The following is a 23,163-nucleotide window of genomic DNA, read 5'->3' as shown; positions in this document are numbered from 1 at the left end:
GCTGCTTCAGGACCTCTGTGAGTGGGAGTGTTACACCATGTCACTGTAGCACTGCCATACCTTTGGTCACCTGAGGATGTGACAGACTTGCTGCTTTTTTAGTTACAAAGTGCTGTGATGGGAATCTCAGCTTTGTGCATTCTGTCTACTAACACTGCTTATATATTCCCTATCTGTGTTAAAGAAACAAACTCCTGAGAGAAGTATTTTTTATATTGGATGGTGGACATAGGATTGTCATGTGTGTTCTGATCACAGAGCAGTTAATTTACCATCATTCTGCAGACAGGTGCCAATAGCTATATTGCAGTAATGCTTCAATGTGTGTAAAACAATCCCAGACCAGCAACCAACCCTGCATAAATGAGAAAGTTTGGAGTAGCCAGAAGTGTGTGACAGTGCAGGCAGCATGACAACCTAGCCTTTAAGTGGGTGTCAGACTTCAGAGAGATGGAAAAGTATTATCATGAGGAAAGACTAGTTTTGAAACCAGAGATATCCCTGAAGGATAAAGCAATATTTAGCCTTACTAAATTGTAAAATATGCAAGATAATACCCTGAGGTGAAACCTACTGAACATGCTTCTTACACTATACCAGAAAGTGAAGGCCCAGTAGAATGGATTAGTGAGCTAAGCACTAAAAACTTAGCAAAAAGAGCTAAAGGTATGACCAGTATAATCATTATAAAGAATTTTGCAGGATATTTCACTCTTGTATTTCTGCAAAGCTGTACACTGGATTCTCAAATTCAAATATTGAGGTAAAAAAACCCCCAAACCTTTCCAAACAAAAAAACCCCCACAAACTAAAAGGACCCCTGAACCTCTTGCCATAACCAGCAGGAGCAGCAAAGTTGTGAAGTATTTCTCGAAGTGCTGCTCAAGTATGGACTAATTATGGTATTTTCATTAAAACCCCCTCTCTCTCCTTAGGAAGAGAAGATGACAAATGTAATTGCAGTTTTTGAAAGGGATTTTCTCAGAATGTCTCTTTTAGCCATTTTATCTGGTGTATTTCTGGCAGGCAGAAATTAATGACATTCAAGGGAAGCTAGCATAGCTTTCAAACTATAGATTTCTGAAGAAGTAAGGCTGTTTGAGGGTTTAAGAATAAGGCTATAGTGTGGTCTGGTATTTCCCGAAGGTTTGTGAAAAATCTGAAGATGAAAGTTCTCATACTGGCTTGTTACAGGCCAAGAGGGAAGCTTCTTAAAATTTGGCCACAAGAGGACAAAACATCTATCCAATGTAGCATCACAGTGTGGGCTCATTGAGATGGGTGACCAGACCTGAGGCTTTTGTTTTATTTTTCTTACATTCCAGATCCTTGCTTGGTTGGGATGGTGATTTTGAGGATCATAAATGGATCCTTTACCTACCACATTAATATCACGATTTGTATATTACCTTTTTTTGGTTTAATGAGCATGTAGACTGTTTTGTGGTACTGTTTATACAGAGCAGTAAGGTAGTCCAAAATAGCAAGAAAAGCCTTAAAACTTTTAACTAAACTGATTTTACTGCTCTAATAGAAAGGAATTTGTTATATACAGAGTGACTTTATGGAAGTAATTAGGCTTAATATCATAGGCATAAATATTTCCTAGTAGCTTTAAGACTAATTTTAAATTTCTTTTGAAGTTTTCTGAATGCAAGAAAAATCAGGTAAGAATGGACTTTTGCCTTTTGCCTGAAGGCTCATAAATCTAAAGAGCTTTTTGCATTTCTTTGGTGTCATGAAGCATGATCACCTATGTCAAAAGCCTCCTGCTCTGCATAAATGGATACTAGCATAAAAGAATACTTTCTGAAAGAAAAAAAAAATGGGGAGTGTTCAAATCAGGATGAAATGGTAAATATAAGTTCTGTGGAAAAAAAGGTGAAAAGATTTCTCAAGACCAGTAGGAATAACTGATGAAGTCAGCTGCTGGTTTGCTGACTTTGTCAGAACTGGCCAGCTGGATGCATTGCTCTGAGCTTTAAATGCAACAAGTGACTGAAATCCAGGGATCCAACTCCATCTCTGTAGGATGAAATTTGGTACCATCTCACTTTACCTTTACTTGAAACTTAGTTGCAGTTGCATATAGTGATGTCATATGCCTCATTTAACACACAGCTGCCAGGGTTTGTGACCAGAACACATTTTGCTCTTTGGGAATGCCAGTAAACTCTGTTGTAGTCTTATGATGCATAATTTTAGTGAGTTGGTTGCCGTGCTACCACCCTATCTTTTTTTTTAAAATAAGTCCAGCTTTGTCTTGTCATTTTTGTCTAAATGGTTTTGACAAATGTTGGTGAGAAGAGTGTGGAAAGTTGTTAATGAACCTAGTCATGTGGATATTTGTTAATGGATGACTTTACTACTTTTTTTTTTTTTTTTTTAAAGAACATTTAGGTTTATATGTTTAGCTATTAATATGACAGGTCTGTTAAAAGAACTTCATTTACAGCATAGTTGTCCTAAACTCTGACGGATTAAGAGACTTGAAATCCTCAGTCATCTTATTTAGGACTCAGTGGATTTGAAGGAGAGGAAAATATTGATGGGCTTTGGGCAAACTTTTTTTTTTCTTGCATTTTAAACACCAGCCGGTTTGTCTTCAGCTATCAGCTGCCTTAGTCCAAATTTTGGCAGCTTCACTCACCTCAAGTTAGATGAGGAAGCTGACACATACAGTAAATGCATTTTAGGTACTTGAACACACTCAAAATTCTGGATGGGACAGAAAAAACTTTTTTTTTTTTTACTGGGATTATAGTCTTAAACTGGAGTAACCTTGTATTGTGAACAGTCCTCTTGAATGTAGCCTTTAGTTTGTAGTGTCATCACAGAGCAGAAAGTAGATGAGCCTAGGAAAAGGAAGTACAGAGAAGGAAGCTTCAGGGTCTGTGGGCGGAGAAGAGAGAAGCTGCCTGAATGTTGATCAGAGCCGTGGACTGCAGAGAGGTGTTTAAAGTGGTTTAAAACTTGACATTTTTGCACGGTTTTGTCTTAAGTGTTTGTCGTCTTGTGAACAAGCCAGCAATGTGATATGAAGTAGGTGACTATGCAAGCCTAGTATTTCAAACACATGAAACACTTGATGCTTTCTTTAATGTTGATCACAGTGGTTTTGTCCTCTGGGATTTTCCAGTATGTCTCAAAGTCTGGTGTTCCTTGAAATTGGTCACAGGTTTTTCTGAAGCCCTTCTTGTTGTATCAGACTGTCTGTTTTTGCATTGGTAGTATCATTTGATTACCTCCATTTGGTTACATCATAAGTTTAAACTCTTGATGAAATAGTTTCCTATTCAGACTATTCTATACAGCACTTTCTGCACTTTCTGATCTTGTTTCTTAATCCAGGTGTCACTTCAGCTGGAGCTGAGTTGTCTTGTGAGTGGGGAGAGGCCATGGCTTGGACAAGGCAGGGAAATACAGGCCTGTGCAGATGGTTGATGGGATAACAAAATGTCTGCTTGCTTGCTGGGCTCCTGGCAGAGGCTGTGGACCAAGCTGCTTTGTAAGAGAAGCTTATGTCCTTCATGCCATAATAACTCACCTTCAAGACTTGTACAATTTTTCCTTGCTGCTACCAAAATAAGAGGAAAATTCTTGCAGAACCTGTGTGAGAACACTGTTAATTTGTACTACTACCAAACTGACTTCAGACTACTGAAATCCTTATTTGTTTGCTATCATTTCAATAAGAAATAAATTTGGAGTTTTAAAGGAAAGAAACCACCAATGGATGAAATGGTTTCAATCACAGTAGGTAGGAGAAATCCCTTAGATTAAGTGCCATAAATCACAGAATAATTTGGGTTGGAAAGGACCTTTAAATGTCATCTTGTCCAACCTCCCTGCAACGAGCAGGGACAATACCAGTGTTTAGATCCAATGCAGAATCTAGGCCAGTTTTTATTTCAGATAGGTAAGTACATCTGCTTCCCAGGAGATTAAGCTTCAGAATTAAATCAGATTTCTCTTTGAAAACTAAGCAAAAGTCGTGACCTTTGATGAATTTACCATTTATAGCACACAGGCTGTAATAACTGAAACTTGTCATTACAACACTGTTGCACATATTTAAGGCTGAAGATGATATGCTAAAAACTTCCTTTGTGCCCTTTGTCTCTTAGTTCTTCTGTCTACTTATACTTCTCTCTTCATAAACCAGGCTGTCTGAGATGTTTGCTCTAAAACAATAGCATGGCACTGAAATTATTTAGCTTCTATTTGCTCAGTTAGGCACATTTTAACTTACAGAATAGAAACTTGCAAATGTATACTGTTCTGTATTAACATTTTGCTTCATTAGCATTCATTCATATTCCTTGTGAAACAGCTGGTGAGTTTCTGTAGCCTGTCAAGGAGGTGGGAGGATCTGTCTCTTACAGTAAGAAGTTTGACCCTTCAGAGCACAAGACTTCAGTCAATTTCAGTGTGATTTCTAGGTTACTTTCTCAGTTACAGTTACTTTTCATTGTAATGACACTCCATTATAATAGTATTGCAGGCAACTTCCCTTCTTTCTTCCCTCTACCCCTGCAGTGTTATGTAATGGCTTGGAGCTGTGGATCACACCCAAACTAAAGTATGCAAAAGATTATTGTATTTTTTCAGTATCTTTGGAGCTGTAGGCAGGTTAAAAGGCATGACAGCTGAAACATATGGGGACAGTTTTTATCACAACAGCTTCTTGGTATGCAGATCTGTCTGGTATTCATTGAACTAATTAGATTAAACAAAGGCTTTCCTGAGATAATCACCTTGCAAGCCCTTTCCTATATTACAGGGCCCAGTTTTAGTGTGTTGCTGAAGGTCAAATGCTACCAGCTAATGCTCAATATCTGAATGCATACTGTTCAAGCAGATGTATAAATTAAATTGAATGACACAAGATTTATTATTGCTGAAGCTTTGACTCTTGAGGTATGAGTGTGCTTAAGTGTTTTACTATTGATTAAGAAAATTGTGTTTCCTTGTAGGTTAGTGAAGCAAGTATTAAATGTAAAAGTAATCATAGGAAAAGCTTGAATAGGGGTCTAAGGTATGCTAGGTCCTGTGCATCTGGGCAGTAGTAATTGGGCCACCACAGGAAATCTTCAAAAAATATGTTGCAGCTTCTAATTTGGCCAGCACAGAATGTTCTGGTAGTACTAAATAGACAAGTAATCTATAGTCTCTTCTTGCTTTGGTAATAATCTCTACATGTAGACTTCTGTTTGAAGCTTTTTCCTTTCTCCAGTCCAACTACAGAAGCTTATGATATGGTTGAACTTTTAACACTGGTAAAGTTGTTTAACCTTTGTTTAATGGGTTATGGGTTTGAATTAGTGTCTTTGTCTGGTAACAAAACATAGTACCTTAGCAATAAATAGTAATTTGATTTGGATAAGGAAGTTACTCATAAGCAGCTACAATGATATGATGTGTCAGTGAGGTTACTACAGCCAAAGAGCAGCAAGGTCTTCTCGGAGGGATTTACATAAGTATCTGAATCCTACCTATGAGAGTATGTGCTGCTATTAAAATGTGCCTTTGCAGTTCAAGTTTTTTAGTCACTTGGATGTGACAGAATAAACCTGTCACCTTTAAAGTTATTCCTAGTCTCAGTGATATAAAGGGATAAACAAAGTGTCAGTGATAAAGGATTATCCAAAAGTTGATGTGTCTAATGAAAGATAGACATCCTAATCATTTTGTATACAGCTTGTTTAAGCTGGACACTAACACAAAACTTCAACTGAATTAAACTTTAAATAAGCTGGAACTTCAGCAGCGGTGTATAAATGAGTTTTAGCTTTATAACTGTTTCTTGAATTAAAAATTTGAGATATTAACAGATCAGAAGTTTGAGGTGAGTTGCTTTAAACTGTAGTACTTCAGAGCTCATGCTATTCAGTTATTTCAAATGGCTGATGCAATTAGTGAGAAATGAAACAGTGATCAAAACAAATAAAATATTTAATTAGTTGAGAAGATAAATACTATTAGATGATCTTTGTAGCTTTAAAATGCACTTCATTTTATGCCACTAAATTTCAGTCTTAATAGTTTCATTATGCATTGCCACTAATGTTACAAAAGTGAACTCTTGGAACTTGCTGTAACAGGAAGTGGTTGAATGTTGCAAGGTTTTACATCAAAACTGCATTAAGGATATTTCTTAAAGAAAGTTTCTTTTCTCATTCCTACAGAAAAATCAGTGTTAAACTAAGTCCATCCTGTATCTATAAGACAAGAAGCTATTGTGTTCTCTGTTGAAATGTCTGGTAAAAATGGACTACTGAAGCAGATCCTGATTTTGTGTAAAAATTGATAGTGTTTAATCAAGTTTTTATCATCTGGAGCAAAATCGCACTTGCTCAAGTGTTCAGAATTTGAAGTCTTCACACTGTTCCTTTCAAATTTCCACAGTTCTTTGTTAACATGGATGTACCAAACAGTTTTATCACTAGTAGAGCTGATCTGTAGAACTGCACTGTTTTTGTAGTTAATGCATGCCCATTGAATTTGCCTGTGAACCCTAAGGGTCCATTGGTATGTTAGGACAGCATTTAGAGCATATGAGAACGCCCTTCAGTATAAACTTATTAATGACTAATCTGGATTATTATTTATTAGCAAAAATTGATATAGATGCATAGCGAGGCTAGAACTGGAGGGCAAAGCACACTGAGTTACGACTAAGCAGAGTTACTGCTCTTAGGTTTAGTTGCATATGAAAGCAAGATTTGTCCACTCTATGCATATATATGGAGAGAGAGTCTTAAAACGTTTTCATGACAAGTGAACAGTGACTAGAGCTGTAACTTTTCCTATCCTTTTCTTTTGGATTTGGGTGTATTTGGGCATTAAGTACAGGGCTCCTGCTAGAGGCTTGAACAGAGCTTTTCTTAATTAAAATTGAATCAAGTTTGATGTAATTGGTTGTGGGGCCTTCTGCTTGGTCTATTTTTGCCTAATTAGCAGCTGCAGCATCTTTTCCATAGCTATACAAACTCATTTGCCTGATCTGCTTCTTGTTATACTGTCATAGCTTATGATCAGATGCCAGCTGATGAATCCTCCTAGGCTACCAGCTGGACAACAACATCCAGCTTTTGGGCATTAGATAACAATGTGGTGTGTCTTTGAAGAAAACTCTTTCATACATGGTTTGCATGAAATTCCTCACTTGCAGGATACTCCAGCAGAACTCATTAGAGTCTTAATCAAAACTGCATCCTAGCATGCAGGCTAACACCATCATCGTGGACTCTTCAACTGTTGCCATATTTTCTTGCAAGGAACAGAGATAACATAAAGATTTTAAATTAGTTTTTAAATTAAGAACTTTTTTGATGTTGTAGAATGTTGGAACTTTTGTGAATGTGAATATTGATTGCTGTATGCTTTTTGTCACTCTCTGGAAAACAGCCATGGACAATGGTTTTCTCAGAATCTCCTGTGACAGGAAGAGAAGAGCAGTTGCAGAAGTTGCAGTTCTGCCAGAGATGGGCCTGTCACTTGTGGTCAGGTGACATCAGTTCAGGGGCTTGCAGTGCAAATGAAGTACTGCGACTTGGTGCTTTAAATTTAGTATAGCTGCAACTGATTATTTCCAGAGCAGAGATCTGAGTCTTTCCTGGAACCAAGACCTTAAATTTCTGGAAATTGGGTTGTTATACCTTTACTTCAACACAGACTCAGCAGTTCAGCCAAACAGTCCTCTAACCTGGCAGGGAAGTAGCTAGAAATCTTTTGTTTGCTGATGCTTTGCCTTCGTAATTTTTGTCTTTGCTAGACATATGACACCTGAGGGTCTTGTTGGCCTGGAAGTGTCCAAGTTATTGTTCATCTGAGCCTGGCAGTCATGTTTTATGGGGGAATATGTTGTTACACATGCTCATTGCACTCCATTATGCCAATAAAGCTGACTTGCATGACCAGATGTCTGTTTTTGGCACACAGCATATCTTCACACAGGCATGAGGAGTTTGTGTGTGCGCTGCAATGTTGTGTAGCTACATGGGTATGTGCAAGATGTGTCAGCTGAGCAGAGGTTATGTATAGAATGCCTGTGCAAGTTCGGAGTCCTGTGGCTAGGTGATAATTTCTCAGCTACAATGCATTGATCATCAGACTGCCCTGGGGAGCTGCTCTCAGGTCTCCTCATCCCTTCTGTAGAAAGGTGGTGTTGTCCAATTTTTCCCTCTCTTCAAAGAATTAGAGATACTGTGCAAGGCTTGAGTTGTGATAAAGTGGGCTGGAGCATGGCTAAAACTGTATGGACCTGAAAAATTTATTAAGAGCTAGGTCTGCCTGAAGATATAATCCTACTAAGAATACAAAAGTACTTCACATGTGGGCTGGCTTAGTGCTGAAGTTGTTTTTCTTGAGGTTTGCACAAATGAATTCATGCGAACACAAAAATGCTTGATCCTCCCAAACTCTGAGGTGAGAGTGTCATTGGAAAGTGGGGATTTTTAACTTGAACATGTTCTTTCCCCATGTGACATCACTTGTGGATGCTACAAGCTCCATTTCCCTGGAAACAGATTTAATTTTAGGTATTTTTAAAGGTTGCTGCTTGATGATAAACCATATGGACATATGAAGGAAAATGCCAGTGTTAAAGGCAACAGTTGTTACAAAGTTAATGATTTAAGGAAATCCGATAATGCAAGGTTGTTTTGGATGGGTAACATCCCTTTTATTCCCTTTTCTTCCTTGTCACTCCTGCCTGTGGAATGCAAACTAAAAATATTATAGGAAATTTAAAAAGAAAATTGTTCTGTAACCTCAGTCAAAGAGTGAGTGTTGTCTTACAATGCATTTCAGTATAGCTGTCATGTAACTGAATGTGTATTTATTCTCTCCCTAGACTGTACATGCCTTTTGGCTTTGGCGAACAGATCGCGCCATGGGACAACCTCAAAGATATCTCTCCAGACGGGCTCTCTTGCTTGGGTGATGTGTCTGCTCTCCTGACTGTCTTCATACCCAAAGGATTTATTTTCCTTTTGGAAATATTTTAAGTTGAAATTTTGTTCCTTACTGGAAACCGTCTACGCTAAAGACTTCATGCATCATGGGTGACATGGCAAACAACTCGGTTGCATATAGCAGCGTAAAAAACGCTGTAAAAGAAGCTAATCATGGAGATTTTGGAGTTACTCTTGCAGAACTCCGTTCTCTTATGGAACTTCGAGCTGCAGATGCACTGCATAAAATACAGGAATGCTATGGTGATGTACATGGCATCTGTACAAAGTTGAAAACTTCACCAAATGAAGGTAAGTAAATTTTAACACTCATTGAGGAAACTCCATTTAGGGAAACCTTAGTCAGCAAACTGTTTTTTTTTAATAGAACAAAGTTTGTAAAAGCATTTTAGTTACCATAACAAAATATTGTTTCTTGTTCTTTTAAGACAGAAGTATTCCATGGTAATAAGTAAGCAAGAAGTTTTTTCGGTTGGTCTTACTGCATGTGAGATGTTGTATTAATGAAGTTGCACTTGGAACAAAGTTCATTGGTGTAGATAAACATCCACGTGTGAAATAGCAATGCAACATAACAGTGTTCAGCTCACTGTGAAAGCACCAGTTTTCTAAATAGTTCATATGACCTATAGTTCACAATTCAGATCATGCTCTTGTAGAGCCCAAGGTTTTAATAATCTAATGCGGGGCTTATTAATGCTTCTGTGTGGCTACCTAGTTCTTGGATTTGCTAATGCAGCAATTTTTAAAACTGATTACACGTTTTCTGTTTGTGCTACGTTGAGTTCTTAATAGCAGGATCTGGTTTTTAAATCTGCAGTATTTCTATAGATTTCATTTGAGCCATGCAAAATAACTATCAATATAACTTGAAGCATTAACGTGTACTCTTAGTGGAAGGTTTGCAGAGTGATTACACGATCTTATTCCCTAGAAATGAGCATCTCTTATGGAGCATTTATTCATGTTGGACTTAGTGGCATTCTGTAAAGTGTGGCTACACAATGTTTTTGTTATCTAGAGTTATTACTGCAAGAGAGACTTAAAAATATGAAAAAATAACAAAATAAATTTATGAAGTCACCTTCTTGAGAACCTTCCAGAAGTTCTCCTTAAGACCTGGCTTTTTCTTTCTGCTTTCTTCCAATGTAAATGAAAGCTATTAATTGTATTTGTTAATATATCTATCTACATACTGTAGTACTTGCAGTAAACTGTACTTAAAAAAAACCCTGTAAAAACATTAATTGAAATTTATTGTGAAGTCCTGCTGTTGAGAGCAATTGAGAATTACCAAAAATCAAGATTTTGGCAAATTGTCGTGTCTCTGCATTTAAGGACTCACATAGATTTTAACCAATGTGGTGTCATGTTGGTGGCAGTAAAATACCTGCTGTCTTAATCCTGGGGAGCCGTTGCTTTCTGTTCTTCAGAAATGCTATGGAAAGATTTGTCTTCTTGGACCAAGAACAGCCTACTAATACCGTAAGGTACCTCTGGGTACATCTGCATTTAGCATGTTTTGGCTTGATCTGCTTTTGAAGCCAGACTCCCGATTTCCAGACTCCTGAAATTATCAGTTCATGAACTGGGTTCCTCTTACCAAACTGAAAGCAGCCAGCTGACATGGCTGAACTACCAGTGAATGGGAGTAGACCAATTTCAGGATCAAGAAGTTTGTAAAACATGATGATGTACAAACTTCTGTTCCTTGGCAGTTGTAAAGTACAGTGAGTGTGAAGCACTGTAGTGTATAAGCAGTGTAACACATCTCAGGAGCAAAAGGCTCTCGTTACCCTGTTGATCTGTTGCATAGTATTGAAAGGCAGTTTCCTTTCTCAGTGGAAAAGGATATAGTTTTCTACAACTGGGAATTGAACCGAGAGTTGAATTCTGTTGTACAGTGATTTGCAAGGCTAAAGGTCCATTACTGCAAGCTAGGTGGGCATACCACTTTACACAGCCTTGATGCACTAAGAACCAAATGCCTCATGTTCTGCAGGATTCAGTTTGTCTCTTAATGTAACAAACATGGAGGTTAACACATGGGAGTGTTGAGTGTCGGCATACTAAAACTCAAGGGTTGGATGCCCTTTCCTGAAGATTGATTGTGCTATACTGAGGGCTCTGTGATCAAGGCCTTTCACTTTCAAAAGGATTTGACATTTGGATGTACACTGTAACCAGTTACATACAGTCACTGACTCCTTTTTTAAGTGTGAGAGAAGCTCATAACACACCAAAAACTCAACAGCTGAACACGTTAACAGGCTCAGAAAAGGTTAATTAAGATGAGTTAGAACAGCATCCAACAGAGGTGTCATTTTGTCTCTAAACCACATGAAATTTTAGAGAATTAGCCTCTCTGTCAGGTAACCTGCTCTAAACTTTCTCGAGGTAGTACTGGAGAGCTCCTTGTAAAGGTAGAATTAGGTCTCCACTTTTGTCAAATTCAAATCATAAGTGTAGAAAGGGAGACAATATTAATGGAAAAAAGTCTAGGGAAGATCTTGCAGAAAACTTACATGTTACACTAATCCTAGCTCTCTAAAACCTTGTGTGTATACCTGCAAGGCCCTGTGACACTTTTTCCTAATCAGATGCTTTCTTTATGACATGACACTCTTACCACTACATAATTACCAGTGGCTTCACAGGAAAAGTACAGGTAGTTCTGACATGGTACACACTGGATGAGTTCAGCTTGTTCCATTTCCTGCTGTCAAGTTGTTGACAATGTAAGGCAATGTCTGTTTTCAGGCAAAATTTTGATCAAACTTACCCTATTTGAAATGAGAAATGGGAACAGTCCTTTTCCAGTATTACTTTAAAAAAGGACACTGTGCAGACTTTACTGCTTGCATGTGTACAAATGTGCAAAATGAATGTTTAGATATATAATATCTAAAACTATGAAAGACATACCTATCATATATAAAGATATGAAAGACATATCTTTAGTAGCAAAAGTCTGTCTTACTTTCTGGACAGAAATAGGTATTTCTAATAAAATTTGAATGTGAAGCATTAACTAGTCCCTTGGCTAATATTTTTAAACTTAACCCCAAATAGCATAAATTACTCTAGTTAAGACACATAATGAAGAATGGCAGTAGCTTTGACCTCAGGACTGTAGAAATTGCCAGCTGTGTGGTAAACAGCAAGTTCAGTAATGATGCATGGTGTATCATAGCGTATACTAAAAATTCAAATGGTTTTTCTTTGCTAGGCTTATTTACTAATCTTAACTAAGTGGTTCTGATAGTAGCTTGACTTTATAGAGCCTCATTTGGAAACACTTTTCATTCTTCAAAGAACTTTGCTGTATACTTCTGATGTTCTGCACTGTGGTACCCTTGCGAAGGGAGGAAGAAAGCGATGCTGCTAATGTGATGTAAATAAATTCCCAAACTCTGCCATGTTAAAGGAATAGAGAAGTAGTATATTTTGCAAAACAGCAATATGGCCCAGCCTTTTGGAATGACCTCGATGTCCTGAGTTTTTGTACATCCTGTAACGTATAGCTTGATTTTGAAAACAGTCTTGCAGTGCTCTTTGAGTTGAGAGTGAAAGTAAGCACCTTAAAGCTTGAACTGCAAGAAGTGTAAAGTTTTGGCTAATGAGTACAATTGCTCCTTCAAAGACATGAATTCAAGGTGAATCGAAGACTGTTAGAATAAATGTAATTTATCATATACACAGAGTATGTTTAATTCATTTCACTTCTGAAAAGATCTGCACGTAGTTTGCTATTCAGTTAAGTGATTCCATAGAAGCTGTTAGCTTTTAAAATTGAGCTTTGCAGTTCAGTAGCCTTTTCAAAGTGTCTTGAAATATGTGATTATTCTATGTCTGTTAGAGGTGTTAAATACCCACCCCCCGCCCTTATAAAAGCCAGCTACAGTGGCTACTGTTCTTATTTATGACCTAATATGTTTGCAGTGCCTTTACCACTAAGTAGTTGGGTTAGCTACTAAAAAAAATTGCTAAGAAAATAGTTGTCTTTAAGCTGGTGCTGATCATAACCTTGGGGTCAATATGATTGAAGTATCCAGACCTTTGCTCTGAATGTGCCTTGAAGTTTGGCAATTTTGATTTGAAAAATGACCTAGTAGCTTAATTCTGAATGGTGGGTTAGTCAGCTGGAATCTTAGAGGAGTAGCCAGGAGGTGTGCTCACAGAAGACCTTGAGAGCATGACCTTGCACTGAGAATACTTGGTATTCTTTTATTTTTAAGATCTTGGCAAGCCCTTGAAGCATGCTGTAGCTTTTCATGTAGGCCACTCACTCTTGTCTGCTAGTGTTCCTTAAAGATGGTACAAGAATTGGGACAGATGAGGACTCAAACATGCCATATAAGAAGGAAGATGGGTGTAAAACTGAGGTGACTGACCTGGCAATAGTGCTAACATAAGCTCTCTCTGTGTGAGAGGAGGTAAGAAGTGAAGCCTCATAAGAGCAAATAACTACCACCACTCCAGGTGGAAGCAGCATCATAAATCTTTTCTTCAGAGCTTCAACAACTTTAAATAGTATTTTATATAATAATTAATATTGAAATACAATAATTATAATAGTTACATTTTTAATTATAATAAACATCTCATTATAAATGTTACATTACTTTTAGGATCCTAGGATGTTGTCTCTGAATACAGAATCCCTACACTGGGAACCAGAGCTGCCTTCACGGGCTGTGGTCTTGCTAAAGCTTTATGGTGCTACTCAGTCTCAATAGTAGTAACTCTACTAATGATCTTGTCTTGCAAACTTGTTTACTTTGAACGAAGGTATGTGTGTTATTATTACTCTCTGTTCCTATGTCATATTAAGTGACATATTAAGCAGGTAGACCATCAACTTTATTTTGGCAAGGTGAGAATTGTGGAATATAGCTGGCCTTTCTATAGTGACTCTGATTTAAGGGTATAACTTATGTAATTATGTTTGAGATGTGGCTTTTTGGCATTGTTACTGAAATATGGAGTGGGACTTGATTCCATGAGTGGGAAACTTGAGTCACTTCTAATGTGAGGGTGAAATGTGTGTAAGTGTCACTAACTTTGTCTTATTGTTAAATAGGTTTAAGTGGAAATCCAGCAGATATAGAAAGGAGAGAAGCAGTTTTTGGGAAGAACTTTATACCTCCTAAAAAGCCAAAAACATTTCTTCAGTTAGTATGGGAAGCACTACAGGACGTTACACTAATTATATTAGAAATTGCAGCTGTAGTATCCTTGGGCCTTTCTTTTTACCAGCCTCCAGGAGGAAATGAATCATGTAAGTAAACTTCTTAAAAAGTAGCTATCTACTTTTATTATACTATTGACTTTTCCTGGTTCAACATGCTTCTGCTCTAAATCTGATGGGAGACAGTAAGTCAGTGGAAAAGCAGCTTATTGTTCCTTATTGAGAGCACATTACTAAAACACTAGCTGGCCTTAAAAGGGCAACATGGGATTTCCTTGGTCATGATCTGGTATTATTCTGACCAAAGGTAAATTGCAAGTAGCAGGAGCAAGGACTTGTTTGAAATCCAGTCTCTGTGCAAGTGGGGCTTTTTTAGCTTTGCCTCAAATATTTAAGCAAGTTATAATTTGCAGTCATGGGCTTTCTTTGGGGAGTGAACAAGTCTTGAATTTTCCTTGATTTGTGATATGACACTGGTAACTTTATAATTTAAGAAATGAAACTATATACTTTAGAACAGAAAATAAAGGGATTGGGACTTCATTAAACTGAATTTTTGCAGTCATATCTGGTTTGTTAAAACAAATGTAAAGTGGGATATATTGACAAAGCAGAATGTTATTTACCAATCTGGCATTCTTATGCCATCATTTAACAAAATAAGGACAGGTAACTTTCTCTGTATCAGATTCTCTTGTGTTCAGGTAAGCAGAGTGGTTTAACTTCCTCCAGCTGCCCTAGCTTTCAGGTTGTTTAACTTCTTTGTGTGTTACCCTTATGGAAATAAAGGTAAAATTGCAAAGAAGGCCAGCATGGAAAATGTTTAGCAACTATTAGTTTTTGTTTGCCAAGACTTTCATTTTTGAAATATCTTTGTGAACTTTTTTAAATCTAAAACCTGTTTTCTGCAGTATGTGGATCAGTAAATGTTGGTGAAGAAGAGGAGGAATCTGAAGCAGGTTGGATTGAAGGAGCAGCAATCCTCCTGTCTGTAGTTTGTGTGGTATTAGTAACAGCTTTCAATGACTGGAGTAAAGAGAAACAATTTCGGGGACTGCAGAGCCGTATTGAACAAGAACAGAAATTCACAGTGATCAGAGGTGGCCAAGTCATCCAAATACCAGTAGCTGACATAATTGTTGGAGATATTGCACAAGTGAAATATGGTAAACATGTTTTTAGAATTGAACTTTCTTTTATTTTTATAAAAGGAACTGCAGTCAACAAACCCAGTGATCTCTTGTAGGTGACCTTTTACCGGCTGATGGTGTACTCATTCAAGGAAATGACCTCAAAATTGATGAAAGCTCACTGACTGGGGAATCTGATCATGTTAAGAAATCTCTGGACAGAGATCCTATGCTGCTGTCAGGTGTGTAGCATTCGACAATTTTTGAATGAAGTAGTTTGTTTCTGCGGTACGCTGGTTATTTAAAACTCTGAGGTTAAAACTAGAAAATTCGGGTTTTTTTGCCTAGATTGACTCCTAGAACTATCCCAAACCAGTCCAACAAGTGCAAAACTTTGTTGGAGTGATTAAACCTATAAAACTGACAAACATTTTGTGTAACTCCTTATGGGTTTACTTTCTAGATAGCTTTGGCAGTTAAAGCTTTAGGAGAGCACAGTGGTGCATATACACAGCTCACAGTTTCTCCAAAGTCAAGTTTAAAAGATTATTTCCTCAAAGTATGTGCTCTGCCATATAATTGCCTATGTCTCAGTGGAAAACTCGATTCAATCTTTCAGGTACACACGTGATGGAAGGCTCTGGAAGAATGGTGGTTACTGCTGTAGGTGTGAACTCTCAGACTGGAATCATCTTTACTTTACTTGGGGCTGGAGGAGATGAAGAAGAGAAGGAGAAGGAAAAAGAAAAGAAGGAAAAGAAAAGTAGGCATATTAATCTTAAATACCTTAGTGGAGGAGTGGGAGTGGGGATGGTGGTGAACTTTTGAATATCACTGGATAAAAACTTGTTCCAGTTACCAGAAGCCAGAAAGCTTTTATAAAAACTCATGCCTTCTCTGGGTTTCACAGGAAAAACAACTTAGGTCCATCCAGTGACCTAAGAGTGCACCACTACTAACAACTCTTGTCACATGGAATTTAGTTAAACTTCAGATCTCATTGATAAGTCAGAGTTTGGAAAGTTTGCAATTCCTAACCAGCCATACATACCATGTATAAATAGTTCAACTCTCATCTTGTGTAACTTCAAGGTGCATTGATGTTCAATAGCAAATATTTGTTTACGAAAAAAAAGTTGTTGTGAAGTCCAGCCAATAAACGCCCCTTTTTTCTATAACATTTCAAGGGGAGAAACTTAGGTCTTTCATACTGCTGAGCTTGTGGATAACTTAAACATATATGACTGATTTTGATAAAAAAATGAGCAGACATTTTCTGTGGCATTTTAAGTGGAATTTCCGCCACTCCTTTTCTTCAGAGCTGAAATTTTGAATACTCAGAGATAGACACAAGGCAAATTCCACATGGCACTTTCCTGTAACTTAGTTTTTGGAAAGATGAGGAGCTTGTAACTGAGCATATTTTGGAACCTTCTGTGAAGAAGGAAATGGGCTGTCTTCCTTATTATAAGGTCACTTATCTAACTTTAGTCTTTATCCTGAGAATCAAAGCTTAGAAATGTTAAGCAGTGATGTTTCCATAGTACTGCTCACAGGGCATGTTCAGCACTGAGCTTCACGGTGAAATTTTTTCATGAAACCATTATGAAGTCTTCTGGATGGGACTAAGTCTGGAACTTCTTGGCATGAGGACCTAATCTTAATTTATAAAGCAAAGTATACCATATTTTATCAGAGGGATACAAGACAATGGGAAATTCACACATTCACACAGAAATGTGTTTAAGATTCTCAAGAGACCTTCAAACTCAATAGGCAATTGCTAAAATGTGTGCTCTGTGCAGAAATTGGGATTGGAGTTTTTTTGTCTTGTCCTAACCCACAAATACTTAACAATTCTGACCCTTCTTGAAACTTGAAAAAACCAGTGAGTTTCTTTACAAGTTAGAAAAATTGTTACAAGAAGGATTCAAAGATCTAAGTTAGTTTCAAGCTCAAGCATGATAGCGAAAAGGAAAAGCTGACCTGCAACACTTGCAGTAATTAGTGTGAAAGAGTTGCCATCCTGTGCTCTTCTCCTTACAGAGGAAGGAGAAAGAAACAACAGCACCAGCTGCTACAGGAGATACTGAGAGGATTATAGCTTTTATTAATGTTCTGCCAGTGTTTATTATTCCAAAAGCAGAAGTATCTTTGGCAAGTAGTGTTTTGGTGTATCCTAGGACCCGAACACTTGTGGGGTTTTTTTAGTCTCCCAGGATAGACAGCTTCCTCTTTCCCTTAAGTTAGGTGCCTAATAAGATTCTGCTTGATAAAACTCAGGTTAAACTAAATTAACTTCTCTGTGAATGTTAAGGAGATTAAAAGGGCTATATTTAGCTGGCTGAGTATGGAATGGTTCAGAGTGAAAGCAAATGTATGTACAAGGAATTACAAGTAACTAAAATGTAGAACTTCACTCTTGAAAGAGGAAGCGGAGAAATAGGGAGAACAAATACAAAATCAGGAAACAATGATGAGTTCTTAAAAAGTCTGAGGTGGCATCTTCTAGAGAAAGTGAACATGGGGTTTTTTTTCCTGTCCAGCTGTTGTGAGAATGCTGGGAGAAATCTTATGTATAGAAATCAGACTGTGTCTACAGTAATGGTATACTGAAGATATTAAATGTCATGCCAGACAGGTTGCTTGATAATTTGATTTTCTTGTACCTGAGTACTCTTGTAAATTTTGGTCTATATAATCTTAGGCCAAAGACTTGGCGAATTACCAGTAATACTGAAAATGTTTGTGTTTTGTTTTAAGTTCCTCAATTTTGTGCTTTCATTTCAGGTTATCACAAACAGTAATTATAACCCTTGCTTTCTCTACATAGAAATAAGGTTTGTCACTTGCTAAGCCCCCCAAAACAACACGTGATGTGTTGGTTTCCCAATTACCCTTAATATTTCACTTCTTAAATTCTTTAATTATTTCACTGTCTTTCTTTATGATCTCTCGTTGAGCCCCATTTCTGAACACAAGTAGGAGTAATATTTTATTATGAACTTGAGCTGTTTTCACAGAGGTATGTTGCCTCCAGATTAGGCTTATGTTTGTGTAAATAGGGTTAGCATAGATCCAGTAATCCAGTGCTGTATCTTTGCTAAGCTTTGCTGTGGATATATGAATATTTTATGCTACAGTAGCTTCTGCAGTGTTGTACAAAACAAAAGCACTGATTCTCAAAGTGAGACACTACAGTTTATTTACAGAGGTAGTCAGGTAGAGGTACTTACTGGTGGCAAGTATTGGAAGAACACAGCAAGACGGAGGCCACCAGAATGACTTAATTGTCACAAATATCTTTCCTAGAAAACCGTATCAGGAAGTCTTTTGTAAAGCTTTCCTCACAAGCCATAAGTGTCAGTACCAGTAATTTGTGCAAACTTAACCATGCTAGACACTGCAGCAGTCTTGTATGGGAAAAGTAAAGTCCAAAATGTGCTGTGAGCTGACTTACATGTTTTACTTTTTTTTTTTTTTTTTAAATTCAGTTTCTTGTTTTAGCAGAGGAATGTAGTTTATTACATAAAAATATAAATAAAATAATGAATTCTGCACAGCTCTCTTAAAACACAACTTTTTTCCCCTCTCTGACAGGTAAAAAGCAAGATGGAGCTGTTGAAAACCGTAACAAAGGTAAATGCAGGTTCTCTGATTCTTTCTTGCAAGTCTCTGTTTTCTAGGAGTGTAGGTGATGAATACAGACTTTCCTATAAAAATGTATATTGAATCCTTAGATCCAAAGTGCTTATGGTAAAGATGGCTTGAGTGAATTTGCCCAAAACAAATGTTTCACTGAGCCTAGTATTCTATCACCTATACATAATACACTTCTTTAAACATTCATGTGTAGTATGGCCTATCTGGATACCAGATAATACTCAGTGCTATTGTATTTAGTGGAGCTGGGTATTAAGCTTTTTAGGTATCCTTGATCTGGGAGACTCACCAATGACTAAACTTTTAAAACAAATTTTTAACAAATTTAAACAATTATTTTTTTTTTTAAATCTTCTAGCTAAAGCTCAGGATGGTGCAGCCATGGAAATGCAACCACTGAAGAGTGAGGATGGTGGGGATGGAGATGAGAAAGACAAGAAGAAAGCAAACTTGCCAAAGAAAGAAAAGTCAGTTCTCCAGGGCAAACTCACAAAGCTTGCAGTTCAGATTGGCAAAGCAGGTACAGTGTCTCCTTATGTTGATTTCATGTTAAATAAAAGTTGAAACATGCATAGTTTTTGAAGAGAAAAAATAAACAAACCACTCAAGGCTGGCTACTTAAGTGCAAAATTCTAATACATGGAAGTATGCTGATGGCCTCTCAGGTTATGGCATGTGGATGGCTTTTGTTTTTCTTTATTTAAATAGATTCAGGCTTTCAAGTGCAAGCTTCTAGGAGGGAAAATTCTAGCTTCATGACATTGGACAGCTGTTACGAAAAATCTTTTTAGGTTAGATATAGCATTTAGCAATGTACCAAGAGAACTGTAAGTTGAGTGAAGTCTGGAAAATGTGGTACAGTCAATGAGGTTATCTCTAGTACGTTCAGAGGTTTAGAATTTTCCACTTAACATATGTCTTGCTTATACACAGTATTTTTATTGACTTCCTACTTTTCTACCAGCTAACATTCAGCTGCTTTGTCAAAATATTTGGTAGATTGTTGCTGTCTGCAAGTAGGCTAAAACAACAGTGAAGTTCAGTATAAAATTTAGGCTATGTTATCTAGTGTGTGGTGGTTTAATTCAAATATTTCAGGATTTATTTTGGTCCATGTAGAATTGTTGAAAGGTTCAGGCCGGAAGGAATTTCAAGAAGACTTGAAGCCCAGCCCACAGCTCAAGAAGGGCTGATTTTAGCATTTACGTCATTGGTTGCAGCCTGAAATGGAACAATGAAACTTTTAGCTGTAACACTCTCCAGTTGTGTATGGCAGTATTAATTTTTCAGTGCGATTAACAAATTCCATTATATGTTTACAGTAAACTTCTGTGCTTGTCAAAGATTTTTTTCTCCTGTCATCCAAGAGGTCTTGTTTTCCTTTATGTACCTTTTGACCCATTGTAGTTCCCCACACAGCCTTAATACTCATCTACTTCATACATGGATTTTCCTGTCCTCCTGCTGAGACTGCACTGAAGCACTCTGCTGAATTAGTCAGCATCAAATTGGTGAAGGCTCCTGAATTTTTTCACTTCTTATTCTGCTTAGTCGATTGACTTTACATAGTGGTCTGTCCTGTTACTAATTAGGTCGATGCTTTTCAATTAAATTGGAGAAAAATGATTTCTAGGAATTTCTATGTGAACTGCATGAGGAAATACTTGCATTGGAAGCTGGAACGCCTCTGAGAACTACCTCAATGTTTTGACTAGCCTGTTTGAAACCTTAGTTCTAAACTGCTTGTATAAAGGCAGAAGTATTTGCATGTATCCACAGTCTGTATTGCCAAATATTTGAGATAATTTCTTAAAACTGTTTATTCTCTTTTTAACAAGGTTTGTTGATGTCTGCAATCACAGTCATTATCCTTGTGTTATATTTTGTAATTGATACCTTCTGGGTTCAGAAGAGACCTTGGCTTGCTGAATGTACCCCAATTTATATTCAGTATTTTGTGAAGTTCTTCATTATTGGAGTTACAGTCTTGGTGGTGGCGGTACCAGAAGGTCTTCCACTTGCAGTCACTATATCTCTGGCTTACTCTGTTAAGGTAAGTGGGTAGAGGGCAAATAAATTTTTTTAAGGTAGGTGGGTGTATTCATCAGCTGTTAAATGCAAACTGAGTTATGCTGCATCACATATATATATATTATATCAGACTGGGAAGAATCTTATCTTGTTTTCTGAACTGCGTAAGAATTCTCCTGCAGTACTTTTCTTCATCTTTGAATGAATACACACTGACAAGAACAGTGAGCATTGCCAGCCTGTTGTCACCAGCTAAAGATAAATGGGTTCAGTATGTAGCATTGTAGGATTTGCTTACAATAAATAGATGTTCTAAAGTTTGTAAATAACAAACTTTTCTGTAAATCTGAACTTCTACCTAGCTGATGTGTTAAACAACTGCTATGAAAGCTTCCAGACTGATTTTTTTGAAGACTGAATAGTGTAAAGCATTTTGTTTTCTGCTTATTATACAGCATGTTTTTTTAACTTAAGCTCTTTGTGTTCTTAATTTTCTCACTGCATCAGCATGCTGATTATTTAGCTAAAATCTAATTGTAAAGACGATGGGTGCTTAGGCTGTGTTCTAAAATCATAACTTACAGCACTTACTAGTAGTGGCCTTATTGTATCATTTGAAATTCATCTTCCTCTTAAAGGAAAATACTATACAAGTGCAGTATATTGTTAAAGAAAGAATTTAAAGTGATATTTAATCTATGAAACTCATGTAACCTCACTGTTTTAATTGAAACATTTGGCTCCCACTTTGTATTTGTCTGTAAGTCTGAATCTAGGATCTTTGAAAGGTGTATTATCTGATTTTCAGATAGATCAAATTATCTGTAGTACTTTTCTTCTAAGCAGAAACAATTTTTAAACATTGTATCTGGTAAAGCTCAAACATTACCTCTTCTCCATTTCTAAATATCATAATAAACTGTTTGCTCCTAACAGTCTGAATAGTATCAATAATCAGTGTGACATGCAGGTACAGGAAATTAAGACTGTATTTATGTACCTTGTTGAAAATGAAGTTTACTGTAACATCATAGACTTAGGGGAATCTATACAGAAAATGGCAGGTGAAATATGCCAGATGACTTAATGTCTTCTGAAAGTGCTGTGTAAGACTGGACCCCATAAATGAGAATTTCTGAAGTGAAGTAATGGTCATGGATTGCTGTTAACATCTTTTATTTCCTTAGAAAATGATGAAAGATAATAACTTGGTGAGACATCTGGATGCATGTGAAACTATGGGCAATGCAACAGCTATTTGCTCAGATAAAACGGGAACATTGACTATGAACAGAATGACAGTGGTCCAAGCTTACATCAATGAAAAACATTATAAAAAAATTCCAGAACCAGAAGCTATTCCAGAGAAAACTATGGCTTATCTTGTGACAGGAATTTCTGTTAATTGTGCTTATACTTCAAAAATACTGGTAAGTGAATTTTTTCATTCCAGTCAAGATAACTGAGTAGCTTCCTCAAAAGATGCAAATTGTCTGATGGCCAAAGGCAGTTTCAGTGTACATGTGTGGCACAATGCAGGGTAAGGTATTTTGTATCCGCTGTGAATTGCTCAACCATTCATTTGAAACTCAATGGGAAAAAAATAGCTCATTTCAGTTGGAAGTGATGATTCAAAGATAAAATCTCAACATAATTTCCTTAAAAGTTCACAGTTGTTTTTAAAAGTGGGGCTGCTTACCCCACTTGAAGAGTGTGTGGCTGGATTTGAGCACTACTTAAAAAAATAAACATTAAACAATTAATATTTAAGAGTAGTACATTAAATAAAAAACAGTGAAAAAATGTAACTACAGGTAAGGACTTGAATGGATTTTCATTCCAGATACTGCCGTATAAGCTTTAGAATTGTAACACATTTGCCAAAGTCTTGTTTAAAACTTGCAAAATGTTTTGAAATGAAAAACTAATGGGCTGTTACACATTTTAAATAGTGAATTATTTAACATTTTGTGTGCATTATTTTCTAAAACTCTAAATATATCTTCCTTGATTTAGTTATCCCAACATGTTGTATAACTGCCATTCTTTAGGAGCAGGATTTAGTAAATGAATTAGCATTTCAAGATTTTGTAGAAGCCCCCACTTTGTTCACAAATAGCAGCCAAAACTCAGTTCAAAACTTCTTACCAGCCAATAGAAATGGTGTGTC

General features: G+C 36.9%; 1 protein-coding gene across 3 annotated transcripts in view; it reads left to right on the top strand.

Moving 5' to 3' along the window:
• ATP2B1 (ATPase plasma membrane Ca2+ transporting 1) overlaps positions 1-23,163 on the top strand; it is a 59,710-nt gene that overhangs the window by 17,424 nt on the left and 19,123 nt on the right. For all 3 annotated transcript variants that reach the window (XM_066183363.1, XM_066183361.1, XM_066183362.1), the window contains exons 2-10: positions 8,858-9,269; positions 14,062-14,259; positions 15,081-15,335; positions 15,416-15,541; positions 15,919-16,062; positions 18,900-18,938; positions 19,321-19,482; positions 20,801-21,015; positions 22,181-22,423. In XM_066183363.1, the coding sequence (XP_066039460.1) occupies positions 9,065-9,269; positions 14,062-14,259; positions 15,081-15,335; positions 15,416-15,541; positions 15,919-16,062; positions 18,900-18,938; positions 19,321-19,482; positions 20,801-21,015; positions 22,181-22,423 (1,587 nt within the window). In that variant the 5' untranslated portion in view covers positions 8,858-9,064. The remainder of the gene's footprint in view (positions 1-8,857; positions 9,270-14,061; positions 14,260-15,080; positions 15,336-15,415; positions 15,542-15,918; positions 16,063-18,899; positions 18,939-19,320; positions 19,483-20,800; positions 21,016-22,180; positions 22,424-23,163) is intronic.

This window comes from Chamaea fasciata, unplaced genomic scaffold (genome assembly GCF_029207755.1).
Source record: "Chamaea fasciata isolate MVZ Bird 193981 ecotype frontalis unplaced genomic scaffold, bChaFas1.0.hap1 SCAF_5, whole genome shotgun sequence".
Classification (NCBI taxonomy): domain Eukaryota; kingdom Metazoa; phylum Chordata; class Aves; order Passeriformes; family Sylviidae; genus Chamaea; species Chamaea fasciata.
Note: the sequence above shows the minus strand (reverse complement) of the source record. Positions and strands in the feature narration are given on the sequence as shown.